The 15,462-nt window shown below is 48.9% G+C and overlaps 1 protein-coding gene across 2 annotated transcripts in view; it reads right to left on the reverse strand.

Moving 5' to 3' along the window:
• RAB6B (RAB6B, member RAS oncogene family) overlaps window positions 1-15,462 on the reverse strand; it is a 72,501-nt gene that overhangs the window by 38,270 nt on the left and 18,769 nt on the right. For both annotated transcript variants that reach the window (XM_017505722.2, XM_037730356.1), the window contains exon 2: window positions 2,580-2,638. In XM_017505722.2, the coding sequence (XP_017361211.1) occupies window positions 2,580-2,638 (59 nt within the window). The remainder of the gene's footprint in view (window positions 1-2,579; window positions 2,639-15,462) is intronic.

A 15,462-nucleotide genomic window follows, 5' to 3' on the forward strand; every position in this document is an offset into this window, starting at 1 on the left:
CCATGTTAAGAAAAACAAAACAAACAAAATAACATTTCCCCTTCTCCATCTCCAGAGAATCCACTAAAATGAGCCTGTGGATGCACAGAATTGGAGCACTCTGGCCTCCCAGCCTAATTACCATTTTTAAGGGCACTGGGAAAGGAATTCCACCTGCTGCAATAATTTTTTTTTTTTAAAGGGAAAGCCCACAAGGGGGAGGGCAGTACTCTCTGAGGTTTCTCCATCTTTCTACCACATTGGGTTCCTGGGGCCTCTCGATCTGATTGGTCTAAAGCCCGAGGCCAACTCTCCATGCTGCTTTGGTGCCAGTAGACATTGGTGACATCAATATGGCCAGGCCCTGTGCTAGACTCATGAATGCAGTAGTAGGTCCCAGAGGGTCCCAGCCTCAGCCAAGCGCAGAGCCCAGCTCAGAACCAGAAGCACACAGGAGCTGCTGTACAGGTGAGAGGATAAACCAGCCCTGAGGATGATGCTATAGGAGAAAGGGTCATGGAGGGGACAGAGGATGAAAGGGCCTCGCTGCTCAGAGCAAACATTTGCTCTAGGCCTTGATGTGTCAGAATTCTTGCAGCAGAGAAGAGAGGAAAAGGCATTCCGGCAGAGGAAAAGACATGAGCCAAGGTGTGGAGGCATAACAGTGTGTCACTCCAAGGGCAGCGGGAGCAGGGAAGGAGGCTGGACCACAGGATGTGCGACAAGGAGTAGGCCATGGAGACCACACTGACACGAAGGTAGGGCGAGATTCTGAGGAACCTGAATGACATTGGGAGGAGCTGAGGCTTTGATCCACTAATGGGGCCCACTGCACAGGTGAGGGGGCCCCCTTTGCCACCCACCACCGCCAAGAACACCAGCCAACCAAGAGACTCACTGTTTTCAATGGGACACTAACAAGAGGTATCATAAGTAACTTAATAGTAAAAAATCAAAATAATATATGAAATCATTCACACACACACATGCAAGCACAAAAATAAATGAATACCAAGTCAGACTTTGGAACTGAAGTCTGTTACAACTGTCATCTTGACTTCAAACTGATAGCATAGAACTCCCCTCATTAGGAGGAGAGGCTTTGTGCTACAAAGCCCTGGCCCAGAGAGGATACAACAAAGACAAAGTGTGACCAAGGTGAACACCTCCCAGCCCACGCTGGAGGCTGTGCACATCAGTCAGGGCTGCTCTCCCACAGCCTTGTGACAATTCCTATAGTCATTTCCACCAAGTTCACTGGCTAGCCAGTATTTCAGACCATAGCAGAGGAGAAGCAGATGTAAAGTAAAAACTGAGACCATAGCAGAGAAAGAGTAAAAATGAGAGAGAGGCAGACAGAGGGGTTGTATTTAAGCCAAGGAGGATAACTGGTCCAGGGGGAGACAGACAGACTGAAAAGTAGACACAGAGCTGTCATCTGCAGTGAGCTGTGTTCCGCATACCCTGGAAATCCAGAAAGGGAGAGGGACATCTTAGAACAGCAGTCCCTGGTGTGTTCTATAAATATTTGTCCTTTGAGAACTCGATGACCACGGGATTCCATAATCAAATACATCTGGGAGATTCTACACACTACATCCTTCTTTCAGCAAATCAAAACCATACGCCGATATAGTCAGGCTCTGAGAAACCCTGCAGTATGGCAGTAGATTTACTTTTGTTCACCCAGTGTTCCCTAAATCTGTATAAGCTCTGAACCCACCACCTCTTTTTTTCCCAAGTAACACCTACTAACGCCTCTTGGAACTAGTATCTCACACAATACACTGGCATAGAAAAATTATTATTTGTCTCTAAGGAAGAAAATGGCATCTTTTTTCTTTAAAAGAGTTACAATGATTAAGTTTGGTGCCTTCTGCAAAAAGCTATAGTTGCATGGAAAATTCGCTTTACTTGCACAAACCTCCCTACTCACCAGTGGTACCAGGAAAGTGACATGTTATTAACCCCCAAGAGCGTGGCTTTCAGGCCACCTGGAGCTACCTCTGGGTCTCTGGTTGACCCTAGACCACCCCTTTAGAGCCAGGAGCTGCAGAGGTCACTGTATGCAGCCTTCTGCCCACGTAGGGCTGGACAAGCTCATCACATCAGCTCTCCAGGAAGCCTCTCCTCAGTAACCGTGTGTGTGTGTGTGTGTGTGTGTGTGTGTGTGTGTGTGTGAGAGAGAGAGAGAGAGAGAGATCCTAGCAAACACGACTCTCACAACCATGCTTGAAGCGTAAGTTCACCTAACACTCTCATTTTCATCTCTCTCATTTTTCATCTTGTTCCTCCTCCACATGATGACTCCCCTGAATAGCCAAACACTATCATGGGTTGGATCTGCCTGTGGGGAGCAAGAGAACACAGACTCTCTATTTTTAGAATTTTCCTCTGGAAAATGTTTCCTTTACCGAGGTGTGAATTTTCAGAAGGGCTCAAGCTCTTTACAGGGATGGGTCCAGTATAGAGGTGGGAAGCTCCTCCATGGCAAAATGACACCCTGGGAATCCATGGCCATTCTACTCCCATCCCAGCTCAGCAAATTTCAGAGGCCGGCTGCTGCCAGGTGATATGGAGGGGAGCACTGGGGACCTCACCTGGTATGTGTTGTCGAAGCTGTCGTACATGAACCTTGTAATCAGAGACGTCTTCCCGACTGCAAAACAACAAGGAGAGAGGTGTTCAGTCATGGCATCTGAGCTAGGCTCTTCTAAACACATTGCATTTGAAGAAAACAGATAACAAAACCAAAAAGTATAGAGGAATAGCCAAGTTGCAGAAATACAGAAGTGGGAGCTAGGCACCTGCCTGGGATCCTGTGGTGAGGCCACCGAATCTCCATACCAGGTGGGCTGAGGGCTGTTCCTACCAGGCACCAGGGTGCTGCCAAGGAGGAGGTGTCCCACTGCCCCATGAATTTCCACCACCCACATCCAGGTCTTCCTTGACCCAGGAGGACCCAGCTGATGCAAGAATCATCTATGAAGAATCAAGTTTAGGTGGGTGCAAAAGAGGAGGCTCCTCTTGTGCCTGCCCACGTACGCCTCATTGTTGGTCATACACTTGGATGGAAGCCTGCCCTTTATTTCCTGGTAATTTAGCCTGATGACTGGTGGGGACAGTGGCTTTCTAAGGAACCTGGGGCAGGGAGGCAAATGTCATTTCCCAGTGTCTCTCATGAACAGGACTATTTTTCGTGTATGTTGACTGTCCAGCTAATTGCAGGATGTTTAGCAACCCTGGACCCCACTGGATAAATGCCAGGAGGATCCCCAGTCATTGTGACAGCTGTGGACTCATTCATACATCTGTAAATGCCCTGTAGGGGCAGTGACACCCCAACTGAGATCCAATGGCATGGCTGAGAGAAACCAGGATGTTTCCCGGGATCCCCACAAATTGCTGCTAATTTTCCAAACTGTAGAATTTGGCTTCTGACCTTACCCTGTGCAGCTCCCCTGGGGACTGGCAGTGACAGAAATGCCAGCTGCTGTGTTTCTAACCATCTGGGGTGGGGGAAGAGGGCAGTCAAGGGACATTCATTAGGATGGGCCCTGCATGGATGCTTCTCTGGACTGACCCATCGTGTCTCTGCCATCCCTGTCCCATCCCTCTCGTGCCATGGCCCTGGGAGGCTCAGTGGGGGATGTGTCCAGCTGTGCTGGCTCAGAGCCCTCTCTGAACTGGGCTGCAGGTGGACAGGTAAGGCTGGCAGGCAAAGCAAAAGCACCCCTGCCCGAGGGCTCTGCCTATTCCCATTTTCTAGGCTGGCGGGAGAGCCACAAGCTGTGTCTGGTGGAGTGGCTGGTTACTCCCTGGAGGGAGCAGGACAAGCCAATAGGGCCCCTTGGCAAAGGCCCACTACCAGCTTTGAAGGCTCAACAGTGCACCACATAACAGACCAGCGCAATCAGCTCCTGGCAGCCAGGATTTGCTAGGGGAAAGACGATCATCTACCCAGAAGGAGCGTCTGACAGACTGTTTGGGCTAACTTCAGAAGGCCCCATCTTTAGCCCAGATTTGGTTAGATGGATTGAAACCCTACTGGGGTTCTTTTCATCTGTGTCACCTTGAGGTGATCACCATCCCAGGACCTCAGTTCCTCATTTGAAAATGGGTACATTAATATCAAAGACTTCAGGGGCTGTAATAAGAATTAAATCAGGTAATAAAAATACAAGGCACATGGGAAATGCTTAAAAGCGGAAGGAGGCAGCAGGTAACTGAGCTAGGTAAGGCAGTTTCCAGAATATCAGATGGAAAAAACATATGTATCACCACCACTGTTGTATAATAAAGAATTTAACTCATCTTTATTTGTGGTTCCTGGGAAGACTCTAAATCTTTGGAATCTCCTAATAAGAGTTTCTTTGTTATTCCTGAGCCCCCTTCCATCACTCCTGAGTTTATGCTAATGCAGCAACTCATGGGAGGGCCCTAGATAGCACCCACACAGGGGCTGGCCATGCCAAAAAGGCCAAAAATGCTATAGGAAGATTGGGGCTTTGAGCCAATCCAATTTCCAGAGAGGGGAGAGAGGCTGGAGACTACGTTCAATCATGTGGCTAGTGAGTCAATTAATCATGCCTACATAATGAAACCCCAATAAAAACTCTGCACCTGGCCAGGCACAGTGGCTCATGACTATAATCCCAGCACTTTCGGACGCTGAGGCAGGCAGATCACCTAAGAATGGGAGTTCGAGACCAGCCTGACCAACATGGACAAATCCGGTCTCTACTAAAAATACAAAATTAGCCGGGCATGGTGGTGCATGCCTGTAATCCCAGCTACTTGGGAGGCTGAGGCAGGAGAGTCGCTTGAACCTGGGAGGCAGAGGTTGCAGTGAGCTGAGATTGTGCCATTGCACTCCAGCCAGGGCAACAAGAGCGAAACTCAGTCTCAAAAACAAACAAACAAACAAAAAACTCGACACCCAAAGCTTGGTGGGGTGTCCTGCCTAGTGAACACACTGATGTGCTGGGAAGGGTGACATGCCCTGTTTCCACAGGGAGAGGGCATGAATTCAGCACCGCCCCCCCCAAAGCTCACTCTGTATGTCTCTTCATCTGGCTGGCCCTATTTGTCACCTTTATGATAAAACTGTAATCATAAGCATAATGCTTTCTGGAGTTCTGTGAGATACGCCAGTGAATTAGTGAACCTGAGAAGGGATGTCACAGAATCTGGGATTTGTCACTAGTTGGTCAGAAGTGCAGGTGTCCTTGGGACCCTACTTGTACTGGTAATTGAAGTGAGGGCAGTCTTGGGGACCATGCCCTTGTTGGAGAACACTGACCACCATGCCTATTTGGGATGGTAAGTGCAAGAAGTGATTTGTAGTGTACCAGCTGGCATCAGAATAGCCCCATTTTTAAAAGAACATCTCTGGGGTGTGCAGATATGTGCCCAAGATCTCTTCTAATTTTACCTGGAAGCAGTCTTTTCAGCTTCTGATAGAAATTAGGCTATAAAGAGCATTTTGACTGCTTTAAATCTCCCCTTAAATTTCACATGAAGGTGAGAAGTGGGGGGCCTCCCACGCCTGGAGGATCAGCTCTGAGGCCATGAGGCCACAGGTACCTGGCTGAGAACCACAGAGGGAAAAGTGGGGCAACCCTGAACTAGCAAGAGGTGGATGCAATTGGGGAGAACATGGCATCCTCTGTTTTGCGAGGCAGTGGAAAGTTACTGCCTCCCGGGAAAGAGGCATCCCAGGGCCTGCTGGTCACTTCCCTAAGCACCAACGCTTTGCATCTTGCACCTTAGGGAAAGGGGTGCACATCAGGGAGCGGGGTGGGGAGACGGACAGGAAGACACTGAGTCTTTTCTCCCAGTAGGTTCTTCCCTGGGGCCTCTAAGCAGAGAGGAGAGAAAGCGGAATCCCAAAAAGCCACTAAGGGCACAGGAAATTCATGGAGTAGCTGAGAACTTAGAAATCCCTGCAATGCCCTCTAATGCCAAGGTGCCCCTCCTTGAGACACCAGCTGCTGGCAGTGGATTAGCACTGGCTCACAAGTCTAGGTGGCAGGAAAACATCCCCAAAAACATTTTCTACTGGGACTGTGCAGAAGGAGCTTTTAGGTGTGGGGTCCTGGCCAGTGCCAATATTTTCTATGCATTCCCACAGTCACGAAAACAGGCAACATGTGACCCTAGCATTTACAGGGCATGTTCCAGGCACATAGTAGGGACTGAGTTAGGCACAGAATTGACATGAGAACAGTAAACAGAGGAGACGTGGCACCTGCCCCCTGAAGCTTGCAGCAACACTGGGCACTATACCTCCCAGACCTCAACTCTGGGCAGCATTCATGTCGTTCCCATTTCACACAACAGGCAATAAGGTGGCAGCTCCTGGCCCAAGGTCAGTGCTGAGTGGGGCTGGGATGTGCTCAGTTCTTATCTAGGTCCTCCTTAATAGGTCATGCTGGGTTTAGGATTCTGCCAGGTCATTATTGACACTGCTGTGGCACTCTAGGGAACAGCCCCTACCAGGCCAAGTCTGGAACTGGGGGCCTTTTCCCACTCGGGAGGGGCTTGATCCAATCTGCAAAGTCAGAAACTGGTCACTGAGGTGCCTGGAGGTGCTTTGTGGGGCACAAGGAGGGCTCAGAAAGTGAGGGTTAAACATCGGAGGGCTGAACTGGATGAAGGACTCACTCTTGCTTTGCTGCAAGAGGCAATGACTTTATACTATTCATCTAGGCTCGTTTTTCTCATTTCTTAGCGCTGAAGCCTACTTCCCCACCTCAAAGCCCCGTAAGCCTACCCCTGTTCTCATCACGCCTGCCAGGGTAATGTGTGTTACACCCCTGCAGTGGTATCTGAGACCCTTGTCCTGCATGCTTTGTCTCTGGGGATGTGTCTGCAGATCCAAGGCAGAGTTTATTAAAAGGAGTTTCTCTTGACCATTTCTGCCCAGCCTCTGCCAATGGCATCACATAAAGGAGCTGGGTGGGTAAGGGGCTGCCCTATGCTAAGCTCTTCTCCCCTCTAAAGAGCAAAGACCTCTTCCTTAGCCCACAGCTGCCCTCAACAACTGCCCAGGGTAGAAGGTGCTGGAACCTGCAAATAGAGAGCTTTCTCCTGGCATTCTCAATCCCCCAACCATAAAAGATAAGCAGAACCCACCCCCAGCCACCCAACCGGGCACTCCCACTCAGCCTGAGAGGAGTGGTGGCATGGGGCATCCCAGCAGCCCTGCAGGTGGGCAGGTGGAAGAGCCGGGAGTTCCTCCTGTGTCCCCCTGCCTTGCAACAGCTGCCGGGGCCTCTGTGGGAGCTGTCCTCCCGCCGGCTCTGTTCTCAAGGTCACACCACTGTGCTTCTCCGGCAGCTCTCGGACACCACTGCAGCAAAGTGGAGCTTTTCCTGAGGACAAAGATTCAGCTCCACTGGCAGGCTTTATTAAAAATAAGCAGGCAAATCATTATTGGGCTTTTTTATTTTCTCTCTGCTCATGGCTCAGCAATATTCTTGCAATCTTCTGGTAGTTTAGTCCCACATGATTAAGCAGGGAGATGCATTTCTCCTTTTTCAACCAAATGAGGGTGAGAAAATTCATTACTGAGCATTTACCAGGAGACGATAGAAAGAAGGAAAGGAAACTCAAGCTCTTACTGGGCCTCTATTGGCAGCAGATGAGAATTTGGCACTTTAGGTTCTCTCATTTAATCCTCATCACGATCCAATGAGTTAGTTATTATTCCAAGGTCACAGAGCTGGGAAGTGGTGGGGCTGGGGTAGGAGCACAGATTTGAGCCAGAGTCAATGCCTCATCTACTCTGCTGTGCTGGTTCACATAAAGGTCTGACAGCAGCAAAGCGGCAGATCCCAAAGGCAGGGGTGAAGGTGGCTGGGCAGTCAGGACGGCTGCAAGGAGGAGGCGGGGCAGCCGCAGGCCAAGGAAGGCTGTGGGTGGGGGAGAAGGGGCATTCCAGATGGAGGGAACAATGTGCGCAAAGGCACAGGGGCAGGGAGAGAAAACACTCGTGAGAAGAAATAGGAGGCAACAGGCCAGGTTGCTATGTGGGACACACTTGGAGGCCCCTCAGCCTGAGCTTCCTCTCAGGGAAGGTGGAGCCAGACACAGTGTGTGGGGAGGAGCGAGCAGCAAGCACTGTTCATGGAAGCTCCATGTGGCTGTCAGGTTGATTTAAGCCAAACCTGTCTCTGGAGCCAGTTGTGGAGGGAGGGAGGGGCAGACAGTGAGAAGCATGGAGGCAGAGGTAGGGGACAGATGGCACAGGCCACGTCAGCCACATGGAGGAGCACAGATTCTCATCCAAGGGTAGGGGGAGGTTCAGAAAGGATCTTCGGCAGAGGGGTGGTGTGAACAGGTGTGGCAGGTCATAATTTCTATAGCGGGCTTATAAAACATTCCCCATCCCATGTGCTCTTCTTACAATCCAACCCTGACATTCCATCACAGGGTGAATCTGGGCAGGCCTGTGACTAGGGCAAAAATGGCCCTGTGGGATTCCCAAGGTTAGCTTAGAAAGAACAGTACAGCTTCTGCCTGGAGCGTGCTCACACTCACACACTCTGGAAACTAGCCCTGCAACCCAGCTACCATGCTGTAAGGAAGCCTACAGGAGAGAGACCACATGGAGACACCCATGCAGCAACAAACTGGGGCCCCCGGCCAACAGCACCCAGCAGACCTGGGAGTGAGCGAGCCTTCAGGTGACTCCAGCCAGCAGACTTCAAGCCACCTTCAGTGCTGCATGGAACAAAGCCACACCTTCCCTACCAGGTCCTACTAAAACTAAAAATTCAAGAGCAATGTAAATATTCTTATTGTCTTCAGCCACTAAATTTCGGGGTGGTTTGTTACACAACATTAGGTAATCAGAGCAAAGACCTGTGCTTCAGAAAGAAAACTTGTTAGTTCATTCTCACATTGCTATGAAGAAATACCCGAGACTGGGTCATTTATAGAGGAAAGAGGTTTAATTGACTCACAGTTCCCCATTGCTGTGGAAGCCTCAGGAAACTTATAGTCATGGCAGAAGGCAAAGGAGAAGCAGGCACTTTCTTCACATGGCAGCAAGATGGAGTGAGTGCAAACGGGAAATGTCAGATTCATATAAAACCATCAGATCCTGTGAGACCTCACTCACTATCATGAGAACAGCATCGGGGAAACCGCCCCCATGATCCATTCTCCTCCACCTGGTCCCACCCTTGACACATGGGGATTATGTGGATTACAACTGGAAGTATGATTTGGGTAGGGACACAGAGCCAAACCATATCACTCCGCTACAGAACGGCCTACAGAAGCCAGACTGGGCGCAGAAGTCTTGCCAGAGATGGAGGATCTCGGTGAAAAACGCAGAGGCAGTGGGGCTGGAGAGAATGGGGAACACAGCAGACAGGACCAGTGACTGGTCAGATTCAGAGAGGAGCCCAGAACTCCCTGTCACCAAGCAATCACCTTGGATTCAGGTCACTCTTAAAAGCCTTCTTTATAATTGTCAGATCAAAAGCGCAAATGCCAGCACTGCATTCAGAAAAAAACAATTTATTAAATAATAATCATTCAACCTCCTGAGCTAAAGATGTAAGCTTGTTTTTCACTATTGGCATCAGCATGAAACTGTTATTTTCTTACTCTAGTGGGAACTACCAGCCCAGGGGTCTTGCACATCCATTGGACGACCTGAGGAGCTGGGTCCCAAGCACCCTGGAAATCCCACCAATGCTGGGTGCACTGGATGCTGGCCCTTCACAATCAGCCTCCAATGCCCACCTAGACCTCATCTATGGGGGCCATTCACTCCACCAGTGCCCATGGGCCCCAGGTCCCCACCTCACTGGCAGGTCCCAGGTAAACAGAGTTTTGTACATTCTGGTGGTTTCTAGGTAGCTGCAGAAGCCAGTGAGCCTTCTGTAGCCAGTCAGCAAACACCCACTGGGGCTCATTCTGTGCCAGTCTGGTGCAAGACACAGAATTTGTAGTGGTAAGGCAGACGCACCTCTGTTCTCAAGCAGTCCATATCCAGTAGCGGAGAGAGACCCAGATCCAAATATCAAAATGCCAGGCAGTACGGGAAGGGTCTCCTGAGAGGCCCATGCAAAGAAAGGCCACTCTGCTGGGGGAATCACAGTAACCCCTTTAAAGAGGCACCATTTGGGCTGAGCCTTGATTGATGGAGATGCGGGGGTCAGAGGGAATGACATTTCCAGGAGAGGGACTGGATGAAACCACAGTCATATGAGGTTGAGATTCCTCTGCTTAAAATCATTTGCCCACATTTCTCCACAGTTGCCACGTAACGCCAAATCCACCCTGGGCTTTGGGGTCAGTGGCTATGAGGATGTCTGGTCTTGTCTTGTGCTCACATCATAGGCTGAAGTGGGTGGTGAGTCCCTGGACTCCTCCACTGACAAGGATAGCTCTCCTCCCTGTCGCCTCCCCAGCAGGTGTGGGTGTGGGTGGAGAGCCTGCTGTAAGGGCCAGAAACTGGGAGGAGCATGAGGCAGAGCACAGACGATAGCCGGAGACTGTGCGGAGGGTTTGCCAGGACCTGGCAGAAGGTGCACCACCCACCAACTAGCCCCTCAAAGAGCCAAGCCAGAACCTTGGCCCACAATCTGCTCTTGGCTATGCATCCACACTTACCACCCACACCAGCTCCTCAGAGCTCCTGGCCAAACAGTGGGATCCTGCTTGACCTTCCTGAGGTCCGCAGAGCTGGGCTCAGGGCCAACGGCCCCAGGAGTTCTGGGAGGAGAGGGCAAGCAGGACAGATGTGGCATAACTCACTGCCATTTCTAGGCCACCTTGTTGGGGTGCCCACCTCTCAGATGCCTGTGTTTTTAGGAGAACAGTTCCTTTGCCAGGGAAAGAACCTCTGCATCCCCAACCCACAGCCCCCATCAGCCAGGCCCACTTTAGAGAATGCCTGCAGCTGTCAGAAGGCAGTCTCAGGGCTGAAAAGTCAAACCTGCTTCCTCACTGTGCAGGCCAGCAACCCAATCCTAGCAGAGACCCGGCTGACTCAGCTACCCCATCAGCTCGGTTTCTAGAAGAGAAATGGGAATTGCTGGGATAAATGCTGGGAAGGACCAGCAGAGGGACTTGGCTCTTGTCCTGCAGCTGGGAAGAAGGCCAGGCCACCCCAGTCCAGCATCCCTGCCGCACAGGGCCCTCGGGGGAGGCCTCCACCATCCCTGTAACCTCTGTTCATAGTCTACTGTTACTGGCCTGACTATGAGGTGCATGGTCCCCAGGCCCTGTGGTGACAAGTGAAACAGAGACATCAGCTATATCCATCTGAACCTTGTTTCCTTTGGCTCTGCTTTCATAAACAGAAAATCCAGTCCCATCTTTCTCCAAAGGCAGGTAAGCTTGGGAGCTGGACTTCCCCCTCCATACCCCACCCTGCCACCCTGGGCTCCAAAAGGCAGCCTCAAACTGGAATCACATCTTTGGCAGCTCCCACTAGAGCCCTGCGGGGCTGGCTGGCTCACCGTAGGCTAAATGAGGAAACACGTGAAAAACCCCATTTCAAATCATCCCCCAAAAGACTCAGTTGGTAATTAAGAAATATGCAAAGCTCTTCATTGGACACTTTAATTAAAGTGTGTTAATTCCCTCTGCTAGAGGACGCTCAGCTGCCTGAGCCTCACCCAGGGATCCAGGGAAGATGGAAAGGGATGGGTAGAGGGAAGGGAGAAGTGGAAAGAAGGTGAGGGAGGGAGGAGTCAGCCAGACAGTGGCGCAGGCTGGTCTGGCCCAGGCCCTTCTCCTGCACCAGCTAGGAGGTGGAGCCATGCCTGACCCTCTCCCTTCTCCATTGAATGCCCTGTCTCACTATCCTGAACCTACCCCATCTCCTCTATCCAAGCTCAGGGGGCTCAGTAAGGATGCCCATCACAGCAAGAAGGAACAAGGCGAGTGCATCCGAAAGGATCCCACCCACAAAACAGTGCATGGACAAGGGCAGAAAAAGGAAAGGCAAAATAAAGGTCCCTTGTGATCAGGAAACCTGAGATTCTAGACAGGAGTGTTCCCAGGATGGTTGGTCCTCCAGATCCTCCTGAACACCTTCAGCAGCTCTGTGGCTGCTGGGGACATGACGGTCCGCTGGGATTCCACATGGCTGAGGACTGGAAGGTGTAGTCTCCATTTTTCTTCCTATACCCGGGCCCTCCTCCTGCCTTTTTTCCCCAGAGGCTCTACCTTCAACACAAAGAGGCAAACTCCAGAGAAACAAGCTGCCAGCGCAGCTGGGCTGGGAGAGGCCCCATCCTCAGGTACCCGGCTAGAGCCCCGGCCACCACAGAGGAGGGCTCACCCCCATCTCCTGCCCTGCACAAGGTGCTGTCATCCTTGGCTTTCTTCTTTTCCTCTCTGGCTTCCTCTCTTTCTACCTCCTCCCCAAGGCTGACTGAGGTATAATCAACAAACCAAAAATGTATATATTCAAGGTGTAAAATGTGATGTTTTAATATACAGAGAGTTGACCCTTGAAGAAGGCAGAAGTTGGGGCACTGATACCCTGCATAGTCAAAAATCCTCATCTGACTTTTGAGTCCCCCAAAACTGAACTATTATAATAACCTACTGTTGACCAAGCCCTTCCTGGTAACATAAACAGTTGATTAACAGGTATTTTGTGTGTTATATGTGTTATATACGCTATTCTTAGAATAAGCTAGAGAAAAGAAAGTGTTATTAAAATCATAGGGAAGAGAAAGTAGATTTACTTCTCATTAAGGGAAAGCAGATCATGATCTTCATTGTCTTCATGCTGAACAGGCTAAAGAGAAGGAGGAAAGGAAAGGGTTGGTCCTGCTGTCTCAAGAATGGCAGAGGCAGGAGAGGTGAAAGAGGTGGACAGGGAGGCAGGACAGGCAGGCACACCAGTGAATTTTACAGAAAAATATCTACCTTTAAGTGAATGTGCATAGTTCAAACTCATGTTGTTCAAGGGTTATCTGTTTACCTACCTACCTACCTATCCATCTACCTATGCATTGCTTAATGACAGGGATAAGTTCTGAGAAATGCATCATTAGGTGTTCTGCCACAGCATGAATATCATAAAGTATGCTTCCCAAACCTAGGTGCTATAGCCTACTATGCACGTAGGCTATAATGGTACCCTATTGCTTGTAGGCCACAAACCTGCACAACACATTATTATAGTGAATACTGTAGGCGATAGTAACTCAGTGGTATTTGTGTATCCAAACATTATCTAAACAGCAAAGGTACAGTAAAAGTATGGTATGAAACATCAACAGAGCTCGCGGGCCTGGAAGCTGTTCTGGGTGAGCTGCTCTGGGCGAGTGGTGAGTAAATGCAAAGGCCTATGACATTACACTACGATAGACTTTAAAAATACTGTATATTTAGCCTATGCTAAATTTATTTTAAAAGATTTTTCTTTCTTTAATAATAAGTTAAACTTAGCTTACTACAACTTTTTTTACTTTAAAATGTTTTAATTTGTTTTAACTTTTTGACTTTTGTAATAACACTTAGCCTAAAATACATTGTATAGCTATATAAAAATTCTTTCTTTATATTCTTATTCTCTATTAGCTTTGTTTTTTTTTTTACTTTTTACACTTTTTTGTTAAAAACTAAGACACAAGCATACACATTAGCCTAGGCCTATTTGGTGTCAGGATCACCAATATCGCTGTCTTCCGCCTCCACATCTCCCCTGGAAGATCTTCAGGGCAACAGCATGCACGGCGCTGTCATTTCCTGAGAAAACAATACTGCTTTCTGGAATTCCTCCTGAAGGACCTGCCTGAGGCTGTTTTACAGTTACCTTTAAAAAAAAAAAAAAGAAGTAGAAGGTGTACACTCTAAAATAACAACATAAAGTATAGCATAGGCAATACTAGGCAACAGGAATTTTTGAGCTCCATTATAATCTTACGGAACAATTTTCATATAGGTGGTCTGTTGTTAACGAAAACACCGCTACGCAGCACCTCACGTAGCTTCATGTGTGTGGTAAGAATACTTAAGATCTATTTGACGAGACACAGAAAGACAAATACTGCCTGATCTCACTTATATGTGGAAACTAAAAAGGTAGAGCTCATACTAACAGAGTGTAGAAGGGTGGTTGCCCGGGTCAGAGGTGGGGAAATGGGGGAAATGCTGATTAAAGGGTACAAGCTTACAGTTATAAGAGGAGTAAGTTCTGTAGACCCACTTTACAGCATGGTGACTCTAGTCAATAATAATATATACTTGAAATTTCCAGCTTTCTTCACTTTCCAAAGCCCCCAGGCCTAGCCTGCATACCAGTCTTGGCCTCAGCCCTTCCCTCCCGCAGAGCCTCGTGAGCTCTCAGGACACTGCAAACCATCCCTGCCCTGGGGCTTCTAAACTGAGAGTCCATTCCTGACTTGAGATTTCCTCTTGTCCCCCAGCCTGAAGCAGACTCTCAGGGCACTAGGGATAATCCATTTCCCTGCTTGCCACAGCCAAGCCTGCTGTGAGAACTAATAACTTGGGGTACATTGCCCACAGGATGCATCCCATTCCCTTACCCTAAGAAATGTTGGAGCCGAAAGTCACCCCCAACTTCAAAATCAGGCAGAAGAGCACTGGTGTGGAGGGAGAGGCAGTACCATCTGGCGCAAGACTACTGCGCACAAGGAGTACTTGTACTTATTTATGACTCATGAAAATAAGATTTGAAACTATCATTATTTAAAATAGTATCAGAATAAAGTAGCTGTAAATCAATAACAATGAATAGGCTCCCAATCCCTCTGAATATCCCTACTGTGTTTGGACAGGTCCAAAACCATTCTCCCAGTATAGGAGCCGCCTTTTAAGCTATTTTGCAGGCACATAACCGAGACTTCTCCCAACAGATGTTCACATAAGGCTCTACCAGATTCAACTGACGTGAATCTGGTGAGACAGGGCATTCCCTCTGGATTGCAAATTCAGGGGCAGACATGAGGTGCGTTTCAGCATTGGCACCTGCCAGAAGACAGCACAGGAGCCTTGGTCTCCCCATGGACCTGTTCTGTATGACTCGGGTTGCTGCTCCAAGCCCAGACCTCTGACCCTCTCAAGGACTCTATGAACTTCCCAATCATTCCTCTAATACATTCACTGTTTGCTCAAAGCACCTACATGGAGAGAGTTTCTCTCTCTTATTCACAACTACAAATTCTGAGAGAGATAAAATATAAGGCAAAAGTAATGTAAGCTAAAAAGAGAAAACTGGTCCAAAAATTTGCTTACCAAAAAAAAAATCCTGAAAAATCTTCCCTATTTATTGAAGTTAGACGAAGAAACTGTCTAAGCTCCCTGGCAGTCAAAGGGGGAAAAAGGAAGCACGACCAACGGTAAGATTCACAGTGTTCAGGGGATAAAACTATACCAACTGTCAATATTGAGCTTTTTATAAGAGCTGGGCAGCAGAAAGTTCTCAAAAAGAGTCTGGAGTGTAGAAATTTTGTTGCCACTTAAAGGGCAAGTCTACAC

Source organism: Cebus imitator, unplaced genomic scaffold (genome assembly GCF_001604975.1).
Source record: "Cebus imitator isolate Cc_AM_T3 unplaced genomic scaffold, Cebus_imitator-1.0 Scaffold340, whole genome shotgun sequence".
Lineage (NCBI taxonomy): Eukaryota > Metazoa > Chordata > Mammalia > Primates > Cebidae > Cebus > Cebus imitator.